The sequence below is a fragment of the Podarcis erhardii genome (genome assembly GCF_964252035.2).
Source record: "Podarcis erhardii genome assembly, chromosome: 14".
Taxonomy (NCBI): domain Eukaryota; kingdom Metazoa; phylum Chordata; class Lepidosauria; order Squamata; family Lacertidae; genus Podarcis; species Podarcis erhardii.
In genome coordinates, this window is record NC_138503.1 from 15,527,776 (window position 1) to 15,546,506 (window position 18,731).

Sequence of the window (18,731 nt, forward strand, 5' to 3'; positions counted from 1 at the left end):
CCTTGCTGCATCCCCTTTGCCAGGTTGCTGCACTGTGGCAACCACCGCTTGAGGCTTCGTTTGGCTGCTGGCTGGGCGTTCTGCCTTTGGCTCGGACGGGCTAAGAAGCTGAATATACCTGTGCTTGGAAAATCCCTTATTTTGGCTATTGATCCCTTATTTTGGAGGCTGCTGGTCCCTTATTTTCAAATCTGTAAGTTGACAGCTATGCTTGCAAGTCAAACATTTTGACTCCTGAACGCCTCTAACCAGGAAATGAGTGTTCTTTTGAACTCGAATGTCCCACAGGGCTTCCACGGCTTCCGATTGGCTGCAGCAGCTTCCTGCAGCCAATTGGAAGCCGTGCCTTGGTTTCCAAATGTTTTGGAAGTCATACGGACTTCTGGAACGGATTCTGTTCGACTTCCAAGGTACCATTGTACAGGGTAATGACATCTATGAACCTACTATAATGATTTCCAAACCTCTAATAACCAGAAAAGGCTTTATATGCCAATTCATCTCCTACACCTTATCCTCATTATTAAAATCTCCGTTTGTGTAACAAACAAACAAAAAAACTCTCATGTTAGGGAGAAGGCTAAGTTAGGACACATTTGCAACATGTATTTAAAGCACCATAGTTGTGGCTGACTCTGGGGTTGTGGCGCTCATCTCACTTTATTGGCTGAGGGAGCCGGGGTACAGATTCTGGGTCATGTGGCCAGCATGACTAAGCTGCTTCTGGCGAACCAGAGCAGTGCATGGAAACGCCGTTTACCTTCCTGCTGGAGCGGTACCTATTTATCTACTTGCACTTTGATGTGCTTTCGAACTGCTAGGTTGGCAGGATCTGGGACTGAGCAATGGGAGCTCACCCCGTCGTAGGGATTCAAACCGCCGACCTTCTGATCGGCAAGTCCTAGGCTCTGAGGTTTAACCCACAGCGCCACCCACGTCCCTAAAGCACCATAACGCCACTTTAAACAGTTGTGGCTTCCCCCAAATAACTCTGGGAGCTGTAGTTTGTTAAGGATGCCTCAAGTTGTTAGGCGGCTCCTATTCCACTTCCAGGATTCCCTGAGAAGACTGATTGTTAAACAACTTTGGGAACTGAAGAGATAGTCATAATTAACGTTTGTCGGTTGTTTTCAGTGGGACTAAAATGTAGCCAACTTAGCTTGCATCCAACCTGGGGTATTACTGTTTTTTTTTCATCCAAAAGAAACCTTTCAAAAAACAACAATGCTCTCTTTTGTTAGTAGAGCAGTCCCACATCCATGGGCATAGCCAGGATTTTTGTTGGTGGGGGGAGGGCAGGCCTTTTGTTGGGGCAGGGGGCAGAACCTCAATTAGCTATGTATTTTGACTGATTTTGAGGGGGGGCAGCTGCCCGACCCCACTCAGCTATGCCCATGCCTTATATATGCTTTTGTTTGCAAACTACCACATTGCTTAATACACAGCTACAGTTTTGTCTCCCAAGCTTCAGACACTTTGGAGACACTGTCCTTTTCCTCAGGCACTTTCAGTGAAGTTTTGCAATATGTCAATTTGATTTCCTCGTAAGATATTTTAAAACCAGCCAGTGAATAAAATAAGCCAGCTGCAATTCTGTACACCCAGTTACCTGGAAATCAGTCCCACTGAACTAAACAGGACTTATTTCTGCATAGGGTTGACTGTAGACCAAGGAATTCCTAATTTGTGGGTTTTTATTATTATTACTGTACCTGTAGTCCCAGAGGTATATATGTACAGGGCAGGACTTTTAAAAGTGACATTTGATCTCCAGGACACTGGAATAGGCTCATCTGAAGCAGCATCCATTTTGTCAATGAAACTGTCGATCCCCTCTGTCTCGGAGGTCCTGCTTAAGTAATAGATAGTCACATTCTCTTCCTTCAGGACTGGAAGCACTTCTTCAATGGCTGATGCTAATTCTTTAAGGAGGAGAGAAGAAATGGTTATTTGAAGGGAGGGGGGGAAGGCCCATTATTCAATAAAGGTTTGTGCTGTGATATTTTACTCTGAAATGTTTTTGTAGTACTCTTCATAGCATGGCCAGATGCGGGTGGGGGGGGGAAGGAAAGGAAAAAGAAAAGAGTTGTGTAGAAGGAGGGAATTTCAGGAGCTGTAGCTTCGAAACCTCAGAAAAGTCATATGCCGTTGCTCATTTCCACAATGGCAGAACAAACAGCACGGAACAAAACCTGCAAGCTACGTGGGAGATCGGCTTTTGGTGAAAAGGAGAATACAGGTCATCAAGTTACAGTGTGGTCATGTTAAATGCCACTCACATATACAGTGGTACCTCGGGTTAAGAACTTAATTTGTTCTGGAGGTCCGTTCTTATCCCGAAACTGTTCTTAACCTGGGGTACCACTTTAGCTAATGGGGCCTCCTGCTGCTGCCGTGCGATTTCTGTTCTCATCCTGAGGTAAAGTTCTTAACCCGAGGTACTATTTCTGGGTTAGCGGTGTCTGTAACCTGAAGCATCTGTAATCTGAAGCGTCTGTAACCCGAGGTACCACTGTAACAGGGTCCACAGCAAACATCTTGCCAAATTTATTTCTACAAATATTTAGTGGTGCCATATAAAGGAAGGCAAAATACTGCAAGGTATCAGAAACACAGGTGTCATTTTTTCACGATACATCTGGAAAAAGGCTAGCCGGCGTGTTTCCTAACAATCTGAAATTGCACAATGCCTGGATTTGTGTGTCACTATAAGGACCCTCATGAGATTGTTCATTATCAAGTGTGAGGGTTCTCCACCCCCACCTGCGTATGTCAGCTATTTCCAATGGGAGGGTAACGCAATATCCCAGGGAATTTCCTTCCTCTTTCATGCATTGTTTCTGAAAGGCTCCCATAATGACATGGAAAATGTATCTGCGGTTATCTGTGTGCTCCTGTTCCACCCTGCATGAGACACTGCCCAAAAGCCACTGTGAGCATGGTTCTCTTCTTGGAAGGCACCCCCCAAACAGGAAGTGGTGACACAGATGAGTATGGCTCAAGGGTGCGGTTGTGACCTCCAGCAGGGCCTTCTCTGTGGCAGCACCCTTATTCCTCCCTTTTGTCTCCTACATGATCATCACTTAAACATAGCATTGTTCACTTAAGCATTTTCGTCCATGCATTTAGTACAGTGGTACCTTGGTTCTCAAACGCCTTGGTCCCCAAATGCCGAAAACCCGGAAATAATTGTTCCTGTTTTCGAATGTTTTTCAGAAGCTGAACGTCCGATATGGTTGTTGGCTATTGTTTCCGGGGTGCCTGCACCAATCAGGAGCTGCACCTTGGTTTTCAAACATTTCGGAAGTCAAACAGACTTCTGGAATGGATTAAGTTTGGTGCTTTGGTTTTGCTGTTTATTTAGCTGGGAGCGAACAATGGGAGCTCACCCCATCGCGGGAATTCGAACTGCCGACCTTCCGATCGGCAAGCTCTAGGCTCTGTGGTTTAGGCTACGGCGCCACCCAGCTCCAAACCCAAATGCCAGACAGTATCAACAAGAGAAGTACCATTATTCAGAACAAGGTACTGGGACATTTTGCTGTTATGTAAAGTATTAATGTAACAACAGAAGAGAAGCAGAAGAGTAGAATAGAAGCAGAATTTCCAAATTTTGTTAAAGGCAAAAAACCCCAAACCTTAAAAGGCAGACACTGCATATACAAAGGTACCTGGGTTGTTGAACGTAATCCATCCCGGAAGACCGTCTGACTTCCAAAACGTTTGACAACCAAGGCACAAAGGGCAGTTTGCAAAGTCAATGGAGAAAATGGAAAAACATGCTGTGGAAGCCGGTCGACTTCCGAGGCGTGTTTGAAAATGGAAGCAATTACTTCTGGGTTTTTGGCGTTTGAAAACCGAAACGTTTGGCTTCTGAGATGCTCGAAAACTGAGGTACCACTGTCATTGACTCTGGCCCTGCACAGCATCTTTGTTTATTCTAATTTCACTGTTGGCAATCTGAGGTGGTAAAACTCTGTCTGGATATAACCACTGCAAGCCCATCTAACTGAATCCAAAATATTTCTGTAGCATGTACGAAGAGAGAGTTCTAGCTAAGTTAGAGGAATTTGGGCGTTGGAACCGCCCTGAAATCTCATACAGAAGGACGATATATGTCTAATAAAGAAAACAATAAATAAAAATACTGTAATAAAGAGCATTCAGGCATCAAAGCCCCCACCAGCAATCTTAGGTTTACCTCCTTTCTGAATATGAGAGAGGAGTTTTGCAAAAACCAACCAGCTTACAGCCTATGATTCTGGCTTGGCAGAAGATGCTCTGAAGTAAATAATTTACACACACTATTGTTTCTCTTTCTCGGGTCACAGCAATTACAAGGACAGATAAGAGAAAGGAGGGAGGAATTGCATTGCAAACTATCATTTGCACAGGGAGGCTGATATCAGACCATCAGTGTATCAGATGAACTTGTTTGGTAACTTGTTTGTAGTTCTGTTTTCTTAATTCAGGTCATTGTCTAATCCTTCATTTTCCACAGGTAGGATTTTAAAACTCATAAAAAGGTAAAGGTAAAGGGACCCCTGACCATTAGGTCCAGTCGTGACCGACTCTGGGGTTCCGGTGCTCATCTCGCTTTATTGGCCGAGGGAGCCGACGTACAGCTTCCGGGTCATGTGGCCAGCATGAACCAGAGCAGCACATGGAAACGCCATTTACCTTCCCGCCAGAGCAGTACCTATTTATGGTATCTACTTGCACTTTTACGTGCTTTTGAACTGCTAGGTTGGCAGGAGCAGGGACCGAGCAACGGGAGCTCACACCGTCACAGGGATTCGAACCATCAACCTTCTGATTGGCAAGTCCTAGGCTCTGTGGTTTAACCCACAGCGCCACCCGCGTCCCTTTAAAACTCATACTTTATGCCAAGTAAACAGCAATAATTATCCATTATCTCATGTAGATATGGGTATATCAGCAATGTGGGCATGTTTACAAGAAAATGCAGACTAACGTTCAAATAAGATATCTCTCCTAACTATTTAACAGGGAACAAGTAGCACCTTCTGCCTCCTATTTTAAGTTACTACCGTGACCTGTGTAAACCTAAGGTTGCAAGTTGTTTAACCCAATAACAGGTTACTTCCAACATTTTCAGAGCACTTTTCAAAACAAACAAAACTTGTTTAATCTTGTATGATCGTATCCAGGCGTATATTCTTATTACAAATCTCACTATTCTGTCTGTTGTTTTTTTTTAAAAAAATCTTAGTTATTATTTATATTCCACTTTTCCTCCAAGGAGCTCAAGGTGTTGTGCTTTCCATTTTATCCTCACAACAGCCCTGTGAGGTAGGCTAGGCTGAGAGATAGTGACTGGTCCAAGGTGAGCAAGCAGGCTTCGTGTGGCCGAGTGGGAATTTGAACACTGGTCTCTCAGGCCCTAGCCCAGAGGTGGACTTTGGTAATCTTTCATAATATGGCGCCCTGTGCAAGGCCAAAAATTGGTGACCCCAAGTGGATCTTCTCAATTTTGCATCTCCTCGGCTCAGCACCCAGTGTGGGGGAACCACTCACACCGCTCTAAATCTAGTGCTGCCCTAGACCATCACTCTAAAGGTAAAGGTAAAGGACCCCTGGATGGTTAAGTCCAGTCAAAGGCACTCATCTCGCTTTCAGGCCGAGGGAGCCGGCGTTTGTCCACAGACAGCTTTCCGGGTCATGTGGCCAGCAGGACTAAAGCACTTCTGGTGCAATGGGACACCATGACAGAAACAGAGTGCACGGAAATGCTGTTTACCTTCCCGCCGCAGTGGTACCTATTTAACTACTTGCACCGGCATGCTTTCAAACTGCTAGGTTGGCAGGAGCTGGGACAGAGCAACAGGAGCTCACTCCGTTGTGGCGATTCGAACCGCCGACTTTCTGATTGGCAAGCCCAAGAGGCTCAGTGGTTTAGACCACTGCACCACCCCCATCCCTCTAGACCATCACTCTAACCACTAGGCCACAGCATATAAAGTTACACGCATTTCCACTTTTATTTGTTGAATTGACACTTCCAGCTCAGTGACAAAGATCCAGCCAAACTCTTATCTCAGAACCAAAACGTCACTTAACATTCTGACCCTAATCAAAGTACAGTGGTACCTCATGTTAAGTACTTAATTCGTTCCGGAGGTCCGTTCTTAACCTGAAACTATTCTTAACCTGAAGCACCACTTTAGCTAATGGGGTCTCCTGCTTGCGCCGCGCCGCCGGAGCCTGTTTTCTGATCTCATCCTGAAGCAAAGTTCTTAACCCAAGGTATTATTTCTGGGTTAGTGGAGTCTGTAACCTGAAGCATATGTAACGTAAAGTGCATGTAACCCGAGGTACCACTGTATACAGAAGCAAGTCCTAGCACAATAAATGGAACGGCTGAAAGCTTAAATCAGATAAAGCCAAGACCAAACGCGTTAGGGACAGATGTTCCCATCTGCACTGCATGCAAACAGAAATGCACCCTCTAAAACACATAGTCTTATTTGAAACTTCAAAATCTCAAAGTAACTTAGCAGGAGAAAATGCAATAAAGGGAAGCAATTTAAAACTAGGAAACACAACAATGAATAATGCAAAATACATAAAATGTTTGCCTAATAACGTGAGGGCAAGTTGTACAAAAAAAAATGCAGCTATAGGAGCCAACTTAATGAGATCCTGAGTTTTAGTCTGGCTAAAGTAGGGTTGCCATACGTCTGGAATTTCCCAGAATATTGCAGTCGGAAGCAGTGTCCGGGCAGAAATTGCTAATGTGTTTTTGCCCAAAAAGAATGTTTGAAAACCGGAATACTCACTTCCGGGTTTCAATTGTTCGGGAACCGATTTCTTCGGGCGCCAAGGCGTTTGAGATCCAAGGTATGACTGTATATTATTCACATTACATGACTAAGACTGCCATATTTTTATTTGACTCTGCTCCTTAGCCTTCAATAGCCACCTGACACACAGAAATAGGGCAGCTGAAGCATTTCCTAGGCGACAGCTAAGTGGTGGGACAGAAGACAAGCCCACAGGTTCAGGCCAATGGCTGATCTAGTCCAGCACTGTTCTCAAAGTGGCCAAACAGAGACCTATGTGAAGTCCTTAAGCAATGCAAGGCCACTCTCCCCTCCTGCAATTTCCAGTAGCTGGTATTCAGAAGCATATGGCTTCTTAACATGGAGGCAGAACAGACCCTTCATGGGTAGCACTGATAGTCTTCTCCTCCATGAATTTGCCTAATCCTTTCTTAAAAGCCATCCAAATCGGCGGACACCACTGCCTCCTGCAGCAGTGAATTCCATAGATTAACAGTGTGCTGTGCCAATAAGTATTTCTTTTGCCTGTTCTGAATCCTCCCAACATTCAGTTTCTTTGGATTTCTGTGAGTTCTAGCATTATGAGAGACTGAGGGAAAGTGTTTGCTCAGCTGGTTACAGTGTGGTACTGATAAGGCCAAGGTTGCGGGTTCGATCCCTGCATGGGACGGATGCATATTCCTGCATTGCAGGGGGTTGGACTAGATCAGGGGTCAGCAAATTTTTTCAGCGGGCAGCTGGTCCACTGTCCCTCAGAACTTGTGGGGAGCCGGACTATATTTTGAAAAATAATAATGAACGAATTCCTATGCCCCACAAATAACCCAGAGATGCATTTTAAATAAAAGGACACATTCTACTCATGTAAAAACACGCTGATTCCTTGACCGCCCGCGGAAATAGTGTTTCAGGTTAAGAACTTTGCTTCAGGATGAGAACAGAAACCGTGCTCCGGCAGTGCAGCAGCAGTGGGAGGCCCCATCAGCTAAAGTGGTGCTTCAGGTTAAGAACCGTTTCAGGTTAAGAACGGACTTCTGGAACGAATTAAGTACTTAACCTGAGGTACCACTGTAGTTGCCTTTTCTCCAACCATTCCTCACAGGAAGGTTTCTTTGTCTCCTCAGTCATTTTGGTTGCCCTTTTCCGACCCTTTTAAAATTCTACAATATAATTGCAAGGCAACCATCACAGACTTGTATAACTAATTTAATGATTCCTAGCAAGGAATTTGATCCCTAGAATGGAATTTGCCTTTTTTCACAGCTGCTGCACACTGAGTGAACATCTTCTTTAAATTATTGACTATGAGTCCCAGATCCCATTCCTTATTAGTCACCTGCAGGTGAGACCCCATTGGCATATACACATGAAAATAAAAATAAAAATGTCCCAACATGCATCACTTTACACTATTTTACATTGAATTGTACCTCACATTTCACTGTCCATTCACTCAGTTTGGATGGCTGCTTAGAAATTTCAGTGAGGTTCTTCTCATATATATTATTGGATTGTCACTTACCAGTCCTCTGTTTGCCACTGAAAGTCATATTGATACTTGGTCATAACTGATTCTTGCTTCTTAATGAGCCTGTATCTACGACTCATGATTGTAAACGTACCTTTGCTCTCACTCACTACTCACACTGACCCAATTGGTCAAACTGCTGATAGAGCTTAATAAAAGATATGGAACGGCAACTACAGTGGTACCTCGGGTTAAGAACTAAATTCGTTCTGGAGGTCCGTTCTTAACCTGAAACTGTTCTTAACCTGAGGTACCGCTTTAGCTAATAGGGCCTCCCGTTGCTGCAGCGCCACCGCCACACGATTTCTGTTCTCATCCTGAAGCAAAGTTCTTAACCTGAGGTACTATTTCTGGGTTAGCGGAGTCTGTAACCTGAAGCGTATGTAACCTGAAGCGTCTGTAACCCGAGGTACCACTGTATTCAGGTCACCCTATCGGTGGGAATAACCTCTTTTCTCCAGAAAGTCTCCTATCCCTTTCACGGCTACATGGGAGAGAAATGCAACAGGGGACACCATGCTCCATGCCGAAAGTAAAAAAAAAGTTGCACCTGCTGAACTGCTGCCTAGCATGAAGCTTAATAATAAGGAAGCAGTTTAAAAGTGTAACCTGCATTTTATTAAGGCATAATATTGCTGTCAAAACCGTGAATAATCTTGTAGAACCTCACATTTATGGTGAGCGTGAGGATTTTTTTTCTTCAAATGTGCACCCAACCGCTTCTTGTTCTTCTATTACCTCAGATGAACAACACATCATTTTATTATTATTATTATTATTATTATTATTATTGCAAAACCTATTGATCAGAGGCAACAAAAGTGAAAGACAGGTGCTTCAAGGCTCCATCCCTCAAACCTGGTTTTGAAAAAGGTTGTTTTCTATTGACTTGATGGTGTGCAACACCTGGTTACTCATTCTTCCTTCAAAGAGCTCAGCACACACAGCTCCACCATCCTTCTGGGAGCTCATACTCACAACACCGCTGCGAGGTGGGCTAAAGCTGAGACTGTGCGCAATGACCCAAGGTCACGCTGTGGAATTCTGAATGGGTTTCCAACCATCATAGGAGCCAATTCCTAGGGGCTGAGGTACCTCCCCCCCATAAAATACAATGGTACCTCAGGTTACATACGCTTCAGGTTACATATGCTTCAGGTTACAGACTCCGCTAACCCAGAAATAGTGCTTCAGGTTAAGAACTTTGCTTCAGGATGAGAACAGAAATCGTGCTCCGGCGGCACGGTGGAAGTGGTGCTTCAGGTTAAGAACAGTTTCAGGTTGAGTACGGACCTCCGGAACAAATTAAGTTCTTAACTTGAGGTACCACTGTATTTGAGAGGGCCAAGGCTCCCCCAGAGTTCATGAGCATTGCCACATCATGTACACAGTGACACATCATGCAATCCATTATATCAGGGTGGGGCTTACCTGCCCCCCTCCCATATTTTATTCAAGTTGGCACCCCTGCCCATCACTCTAGCCACCAGTCCCAGATTAAACCCTGTGGAGGCCTCCACTCTAGGCAGTCAAAATCTCCAGAGGGGTCCTCACAAATTATCTCCTAATACGTTCTTGATTTTACCAATCAACCATTTTAATAAAGCTTCCAATCAGCTACTCGTGAACATTCTACAAGGATCTGGGCTCGGTGGGAACGCGCACAACACACTAGAAGAAGAAGAAGAAGAAGAGTTTGGATTTGATATCCCGCCTTTCACTCCCTTTAAGAAGTCTCAAAGCGGCTAACATTCTCCTTTCCCTTCCTCCCCCACAACAAACACTCTGTGAGGTGAGTGGGGCTGAGAGACTTCAGAGAAATGCGACTGGCCCAAGGTCACCCAGCAGCTGCATGTGGAGGAGTGGAGACGCGAACCCGGTTCCCCAGATTAGGAGACTACTGCTCTTAACCACCACACCACACTGGCTCCCTAACTCACAGAAAACTTCGTATCTGTAGATGTCTCATGGGAGTGCTCTAGTGGGGTAACGCTGAACTACAAAAGGTTGGTTGTAATTTTCTTTTGATCTTTGGTTGCGGGGCCTCTAAAATGTGTGGGTACCGCTACGCGGACGGCCACTAAAGAAAAGGTTAAAAAATGGTAAAGGACCCCTGGACGGTTAAGTCCGGTCAAAGGTGACTATGGGGTTGCGGCGCTCATCTCTCTTTCAGGCCAAGGGAGACAGTGTTTGTCCACAGACAGCTTTCCAGGTCATGTGGCTAGCATGACTAAACCGCTTCTGGTGCAACGGAACACCGTGACGGAAACCAGAGCGCATGGAAATGCCATTTACCTTCCTGCCCCAGCAGTACCTTTTCATCTACTTGCACTGGAGTCATAGCTGTCAACTTTCAGATTTGAAAATAAGGTTATCAGCAGCCTCGAAAATAAGGGATCAGCAGCGTCACCTGTCCTGGGGTCAGTCTACGGGATATCTAACAATCCGGGATAGCAACGGGAAACGGTGCTGGAATAAGGGAATTTCCCGCAAAAAAAGAGGGAAGGTTGACAGCTATGACCTGGAGTGCTTTCGAACTGCTAGGTTGGCAGGAGCTGGTGACAGAGCAACTAAGCCACTACCAGCTGCGGGGGGGGGGGGGGAGGAGAAGAGGAGGTCCTCACCTGGGTCGGCCAGCAGCACTTTGGCGCCGCTGCACTGGAAGCAATGCACCAAGGACCTGGCCCTGATGTTGCAGTTGAGGCAGGCCATGGCGCAGCCCAGCTTGGCGCAGCCCAGCCACAGCCACACGTAGGCGGGCTGGTTGCCCAGGAAGAGCGCCACGGTATCGCCCTGCCGCAGCCCTGCATGTTCCCTCAGCGCCCTCGCCACCTGGTTGCTCCGCCGCTCCACCTGCTCGTAGGTGTACACCTCGTCTCGGAAGAGCAGCATGGGCTTTTGGGGAGCCTGGCGCGCCCGCTGCCTGAACACCTCCAGCAGCGTCCGCGGCGGGACGCGCGAGGCGGCGCGGCGAGACCTTTGCGCCACGCGCACCAGCTGCAAGAAGAAGCCCAGATCCTGGAAGAGGTAAGGGCACGCCAGGTTCACCAGCAGAGGCAGCAGCAGCAGACCCGCCAGCGCCGTGTACAGGCCCGGGAACATGGCCTCGACGGCGCCTTGGGGAGGCTGGACCCCCGGCGCCAGCTCGTCGCTCCTCTCTGCCCAGGCGCGCCGAGCGCACTGAGGCGCCTCGCTTGGTTACCGGCGCAAAAAGTGTCCGGCTCCTGCCAAACGAGGGGCGGGTCCAGCCAGCCAGACGGGAGCGCGCGCTCACGCTCCCTTTCTCTCTCCAGATTTCCAGCCCGCCTGTCTCCTCCAGAAGCGGAGGTCAGGAGTCTCAAACTTCTATTTCTTTGGCGATCACCAGTAAGATTGCCTTCCATAAACACGGTTTGGGGTTTGTTTTGTTTTATGTGTGCGCGCTGACCAACACACAGTCTTCGCAGTACGGTTCTATTCCAAAGGCGTGAGTATCGTTTTCCCAGTAGTGACGTATGGAAGTGAGAGCTGGACCATCAAGAAGGCTGATCACCGAAGAATTGATGCTTTTGAATTATGGTGCTGGAGGAGACTCTTGAGAGTCCCATGGACTGCAAGAAGATCAAACCTCTCCATTCTGAAGGAAATCAGCCCTGAGTGCTCACTGGAAGGAGAGATCATGAAACTCAGGCTCCGATACTTTGGCCACCTCATGAGAAGAGAAGACTCCCTGGAAAAGCCCCTGATGTTGGGAAAGATGGAGGGCACAAGGAGAAGGGGACGACAGAGGACGAGATGGTTAGACAGTGTTCTCAAAGCTACCAACATGAGTTTGACCAAACAGGAGGGCCTCGCGTGCTCTGGTCCATGGGGCCACGAAGACTCGGACACGACTAAACAACAACAGAGTATCATGACGACTGGTAGATATCTTATGTGCTGCAGCCTTCATCCGCCTTCACAAGCGGTTTTAACATACCACTTGTTTTTTGTTTTTAAGTTATTATTGGGTTTTATAAACAAGAATAATGTTATACAAAAAAGTACGGTATACTAAGTTTTCTCATGTCATTTGTATATCACATACTGCTTGTTACCAACTGCATGTTCTGCTCTTGATTCCTTTAAAAAAAAATAAAAAAAATTGCAGGATACAAATATATTTTTTTCTAAAAAAATTATTTTAACTGGATTTTACAAAACTGAAAATGAAATGACAAGTAAGGCATGATAACAAAAAGATGGCACCCTCACTCTTCCTGGTACAGAAATGGACCAGAAGTTGAAACCCACCCCCACAGTACTGGCCATGGGACAGTGTCCTTTACCACATGGGGTGGGGGTGGGAAAGTATGCTCCTTATGAACATGCACAGATCTTCCCTGCTGCAGAAGCAGGAATGCAGGGGAGCAGCCCTGGTGTCCCCCAGCACCTGTGGGTGGTGGCCTCACTCTGCCTAATGGTAGGGCTGCCCCTGAAGGCTTGGTTGGTTCTGTCCTCAATGTATGTTAGACTATGTAAAGCAGGGGTTGGCAACCAAAGGCCCATGGGCCACAAGCGGCCCACGGGGGTCGTTCAACCGGCCCCCGAGCCGCCCCCAAACCGAGCCAAAATTGTTGTTGACCTTGGGGTGTGTGTGCGTGTGTGAAGTTGTTGAGCTTTACTCATAAAGTCTACTGAGTTCAATGGGAATTGCACCCAAGAACCTATGCATAGGATTGCAACCTAAAATCAAAACAAAGGGATTTGCAGAAGTGTTAATGGGATTAATGCTTCTTATGTCTGGTCTTCAGTTGATAAAATCAAAATCATCAAATCAAATCTTTGTTATGGTCATAGACCAGCATAAGGAAGGGGTGGGGTGGGTACAGTCATTTAAAATCTGAAAAACGATTTGAAAAAGTAAAAAGTATTTAAAGTCTATAAAAATCTAAAGGAGGCAAGGAAAGTCTAAGCGAAGAGTCAGGAACATTAGACGGGAGTGGCAGAGCATAAGCGGTTAGTATATGTAGCTGTCAGTCTACAGAGCACTCTGATATGTGGTCATAAAATCTAGTTTGTGACACAGGTCATCGTCCGACAAATTTTGAGCGCTACCGTGCAGAATCTGGCAACCATGTACGGTATGTTGTAGCATTGTTGGTATCTGAAAGCAGCAAGAAGGTATAGAATTGTCCTGTGCACCCTGGGTGTGAGTATGCAGTAATGATATGATGAAGCTAGTACGAATGACTCTGTAATATAGGCACCGTGGAAGCACGTGCTCTGTTGTTTATAAAATTGAAACTTTCAGCGCAGGGATGTGCAATAGGGTGTCCAATCCTTGCAACAAAGGACAGTCCTGCAACAAGGTAGCATACCATAATTGCAGTAGGAAATATACAAAAAATGGACACACTTGAGACAGCAGAGCAACCCTAAATATAGAAAGCCTGTGCAATTTATGCTCGTTCATGTTAAACTGATATTATTCCAAACTTAAAAGGTAAAGGGACCCCTGACCATTAGGTACAGTCATGACCGACTTTGGGGTTGCAGCGCTCATCTCGCTTTATTGGCCGAGGGAGCCAGCGTACAGCTTCCAGGTCATGTGGCCAGCATGACTAAGCCGCTTCTGGCAAACCAAAGAAGCGCACGGAAACGCCGTTTACCTTCCCACCAGAGTGGTACCTATTTATCTACTTGCACTTTGATGTGCTTTCGAACTGCTAGGTTGGCAGGAGCAGGGACCGAGCAATGGGAGCTCACCCCGTCGCGGGGATTCAAACCGCTGACCTTCTGATCAGCAAGTCCTAGGCTCTGTAGTTTAACCCACAGTGCCACCCACTCTCAGCACCCTTAACCCGCGTCCCATTCCAAACTTAGGCAGAAAGAAAACAAGCCTTTAAAACAGATTGGATTGACATCACCCTTTTTGCTGGCATATGTTCCTCTGAGTTGTCAGTTCATGTGACTGAGCAGAACTGAGTTAGAATCCAGTGTTAGTTCCCCCTGCCTCGTCTTGTTTCCAACCTGGAACACCCCTTCAGGGCTTGTGCAGGCAAAAGCTTAGTCTTGGCTCAGCCCTGGCTGAGCTGGGATGAGGCAGTTGCTACGGCATATTCTCCTGCTGAGCTGGGATGTGGAGGTTACACTGGTGTAGCCCGGCTGTGCCAGAAATAGACGGGCTATGCTGGAGTCCTGCTGGATTCCAGCTCGCTAGATCTGGTAGATATTGGGTTTGGATTGCTCCCTTCGTTTGCCACTAGGGAGCGAACGTGGACTACAGTGCATCAGTCCTCTTTAGGCAACACTGTAATCGAACAACTCTACAAGCAGAAACCCTCATAGTAAATATTAGAACAACAACAAACCAAACAGAAATCTATTTCCTCTGTTTACTCAACACACACTTCATTATTGCCTCCCAGAGCAAAACTTTGGAAAAAGAAATCAGGAAGCAGTTAGAGGTTTTATTAATTGCTCACTGTTTTGAGATTGTTTTTATTTTTTATTAAGGGTTTCAAAAGAACTATTTTGTAAGTACATTAACAGAAAAGCAAGCATAAGGCATAGGGCTAAGACAGTTGTTGATAACATTACTGTGCTATTTTTAACACTTGCTTGATCTAGGGGATAGAAGAATCTCTGCATACAGCCTATTTTCCCCCAGCCCAAACGCATAACAGTATGATTAAGCTGACAAGTAATAATATATTTTTATTACTTTGATTAAACGTGCGAAATGCTTTGAGGCTTCTGTTTTAGAATGGGAAGGTGGGGCTTTAAAAAAGTTGTTTTTATGAAAATACAAGCACATGCTTTGCAAAATAGCACAATGTCATAAACAAACTTTTTACAAATGTCTACACTGATAAAACGACAACCCATTAAGTACCGTACTTCAGAAGGCACCGTAAGTTTAATGGAAAAGGGAATAAAACCTTGCCAGGCTGCCGCTGGACTTCTTACCGCTCAGGGTTATGCGGAGTGTGTAGTGATTTTTCCTACCGCTTGTTAAAGTTTGTGCCTAGGTATTCTCTGACCTCGATGTCTTACTTTTACCCTGCTCCATAATTGGCTCGGTTGTGGGGGTCCTTGCCATATTGTATGTCTTGGAGACCACAGAAGGCTAAAGACATTCACGTTATTTTTAACATGCATTGGATTTCAGGTGATTTATAGCCACGCAGAGGTCTTCCTAGAAGAAAGTAGCTTCGAATGCAGCATATCTGTTGCAGAAACTCTAGAGGCTGCTGCCGTTTCGATCTCTTTTCCCCCTCCTCAACCTCACGATAGTATTTCTCTACTGTCATGTGAAACATACATGCCTGCCTCATGATTTGAACTTGGGCTAGATTCCTGCCCACATTCTCCCTTTTTTGGAGGAGACTGCTACAGGGATGTGGCAGTCTTCAGACCAGGCCGACAGTCATTCCCATTGGCTAATGCTACCCACAGTGTGGACAGGCTGCAAAAGGACTGAGAGTTAGAGAGAGACGGGGCTAAGACCTGCCATTAGGCTGTGAGGCAGTTGCCTTGAGTGGTACAGTCAAACCTCAGTTGTTGCACGTAGTCCGTTCCGGAAGACTGTTCGACTTCCGAAATGTTCGACAACCGAGGTGTGGCTTCTGATTGGTTGCAAGAGCTTCTTGCACTCAAGCAGAAGCCATGTCAGGTGTTTGGGTTCCGAAAAACGTTCCAAAACCGGAGCATTTACTTCCGGGTTTTCAGCATTGGGGAGCCGAAACGTACAATAATGGAGGTGTTTGGGAACAGAGGTTTGACTGTGCTAGGAATGGCAGTGAAATGTCCTGTGGCCCTTTAGGCTTCTGCCTTCGGCAGAATATTGCCCTGACACTAGTGTTGAAATAAGATTCAGCTGCCAGACCTGATCAACTTATTAAAAAAATTACTAACACTTATTATCAATTATCAATTAGTAATTGTAATTTTATTATAAATATATGAAACACAACAAGTAATCATTGCTTTTTTATTATTGAAAATGAAGAATAACCATAATTCGATTTGATTCATTATATAGTGGTGCCCCGCAAGACGAACGCCTCGCAAGACGGAAAACCCGCTAGACGAAAGGGTTTTCTGTTTTGGAGGCGCTTCGCAAAACGAATTTCCCTATGGGCTTGCTTCGCAAGACGAAAATGTCTTGCGAGTTCCTGTGGGTTTTTTCCCCTTCCCCCCCTTTTTCTAAGCAGCTAAGCCGCTTATCAGCTGATCCGCTAAGCTGATAAGCCACTAAAAGCCGCTAAACGCCGCTAAACCGCTAATAGCGCTAATCCGCTAAGCTGTCAATGGGCTTGCTCCGCAAGACAAAAAAACCGCTATACGAAGAGACTCACGGAACGGATTAATTTCGTCTTGCGAGGCACCACTGTACAGTCATACCTCGGGTTACAGATGCTTCAAGTTGCATTTTTTTGTGTTATGGACTGCCGAAACCCGGAAGTAACAGAATGGGTTACTTCCGGGTTTCGGCGGTCGCACATGCGCAGAAGTGCTAAATCGGCTTTGCGCATGTGCAGAAGCACCAAATCACAACCCACGTGTGCTCAGACGCACCACTTCAGGTTGCGGACGCTGCAGGTTGCGAATGTGCATCCTGCACAGATCACATTCGCAACCTGAGCATCCACTGTATTTCTATGCTGCTTTTCACTCAAATGAATCCAAAAGTGGTTTACAAATAAACAACAACAACAATTTTGTTATTTATACCCCGCCCATCTGGCTGGGTTTCCCCAGCCACTCTGAGCAGCTCACAGCATATATCAGAACATACTAAAACACCAAACATTAAAAACTTCCCAATGCAAGGCTAACATGATAGAAAATAACAGAACATCACAAACACAGTGTAAATCATATAGAATAATTAACAAATCATCAGCGAAACAATTGCAGTCTGCAAAACACTGTTGCCGAAAGCAGATTTCCTTCAGAATGGAGAGGTTGGATCTTCTTGCAGTCCATGGGACTCTCAAGAGTCTCCTCCAGCACCATAATTCAAAAGCATCCATTCTTCAGTGAACAGCCTTCTTTATGGTCCAGCTCTCACTTCCATACATGACAGCTGGGAAAACCATCGCTTTAACTATACGGACCTTTGTCAGCAAGGTGATGTCTGCAACAGTATAATGCCACCTTAAACAGTCATGGCTTCCACGGATGGGACATAATATTTAAAGAGCTAGCTTTGGCTATACATGTATGTATGTATGTATGTATGTATGTACATGTATGCATACGTACATACATGTCTGGGTCATCCAGAAGCCTAACTGGATTTTTTTTTATTGCACTATATTTCGTATATGTCATTAATGTCATACATATACCGTAACTCTGAGTAACAAACATAGCATGTTCTGAAGCCGCGAGAAGTAGGCTGTCTAGAAGCAGAATTCTGTATCTAAGCCTGATTTTGTTTATTTCCAAAAAGAGGAAATACTTTGCCAAAGAAGATAACGAAAAGGGAACTCACATCTGCATAAAATATGCATGGACCAATTCATATATGTATATATTCAAATTTAGAATTAATAACATAATTTAGATAGGAGTGAAGTACGTCCTGACCTCATAGCGGGGAAAATTATGACTAGGTGACCTGTGTCCCTGCTCATTCTGCTGCCCGGCTGCTGTTGACCTTTGATGGGCAACTTCAAAGCCGCTCCTGCTTTCCTTTCACAGGCTTCTTTATCTTTCAGCCAAAATTGTTGTGCAAGAGAATGCATAAGGAGGTTGCTGGTTGCTTTGCTGCACAAGAGATGGGACGATTTGTTGCCTGATGAGTTTCTACTAGCACAACTGTAGCGCTGGATCCCTCTGTTGCATAGCTGTCAACTTTTCCCTTTTCTTGCGAGGAATCCTATTCAGAATAAGGGAATTTCCCTTTAAAAAAAGGAAAACGTGTAGAAAACAGCATTCTTAGAGAAATCAAAGACTGGAACTGAGGGAAGCTGGGGGGTGGGTTTGGGTGGGTTTTGTGTGGGAGGCTGGGGGGGAGGAAAAATGTGGGGGGGGGAATAAGGATGATGTGTTTCTGGATAATATGTTTTGTTTTAATTTTGAATAAAAAAAAGTTTATAAAAAAGAGAATTGAGGGGGGGGAGGGAAACGTTGGCAGCTATGCTGTTGTGTAACGTTAAAACTCACCCATCTGCTAGTGCAAGCAGCCCCAGACAAGCAGACAGAGAACGCTGGATACAGCCCAATAGCATCTTGCACCATGTACACAAGTCCCAATGCACATAGATGCAAGAACACCAAAGACCCTTTTGTTTTTTCAGGGAATATTACACGTTCCCCATTAAATCCCGAGTGCACACATGATGCTATGCTGTTAGCAACCCCTCTGCAATTTTCAGCTCTGAGACTACTTTGGGTTCAACGTGAATGAGATAAAAAAAAAAATCTTA

The 18,731-nt window shown here is 45.5% G+C and overlaps 1 protein-coding gene and 1 long non-coding RNA gene across 2 annotated transcripts in view; both read right to left on the minus strand.

Moving 5' to 3' along the window:
* SLC27A2 (solute carrier family 27 member 2) overlaps positions 1-11,508 on the minus strand; it is a 34,037-nt gene extending 22,529 nt beyond the window's left edge. Inside the window, exons 1-2 of the mRNA XM_081838973.1 lie at positions 10,956-11,508; positions 1,713-1,922 (exon numbers count right to left, since the gene is read on the minus strand). Of these exons, the coding sequence (XP_081695099.1) occupies positions 1,713-1,922; positions 10,956-11,433 (688 nt within the window). The 5' untranslated portion in view covers positions 11,434-11,508. The remainder of the gene's footprint in view (positions 1-1,712; positions 1,923-10,955) is intronic.
* LOC309329022 overlaps positions 1-16,448 on the minus strand; it is a 114,034-nt gene extending 97,586 nt beyond the window's left edge. The window contains exon 1 of the long non-coding RNA XR_014151025.1: positions 16,310-16,448. This is a non-coding gene — a long non-coding RNA (uncharacterized lncRNA). The remainder of the gene's footprint in view (positions 1-16,309) is intronic.
* Positions 16,449-18,731: the final 2,283 nt, after the last annotated feature.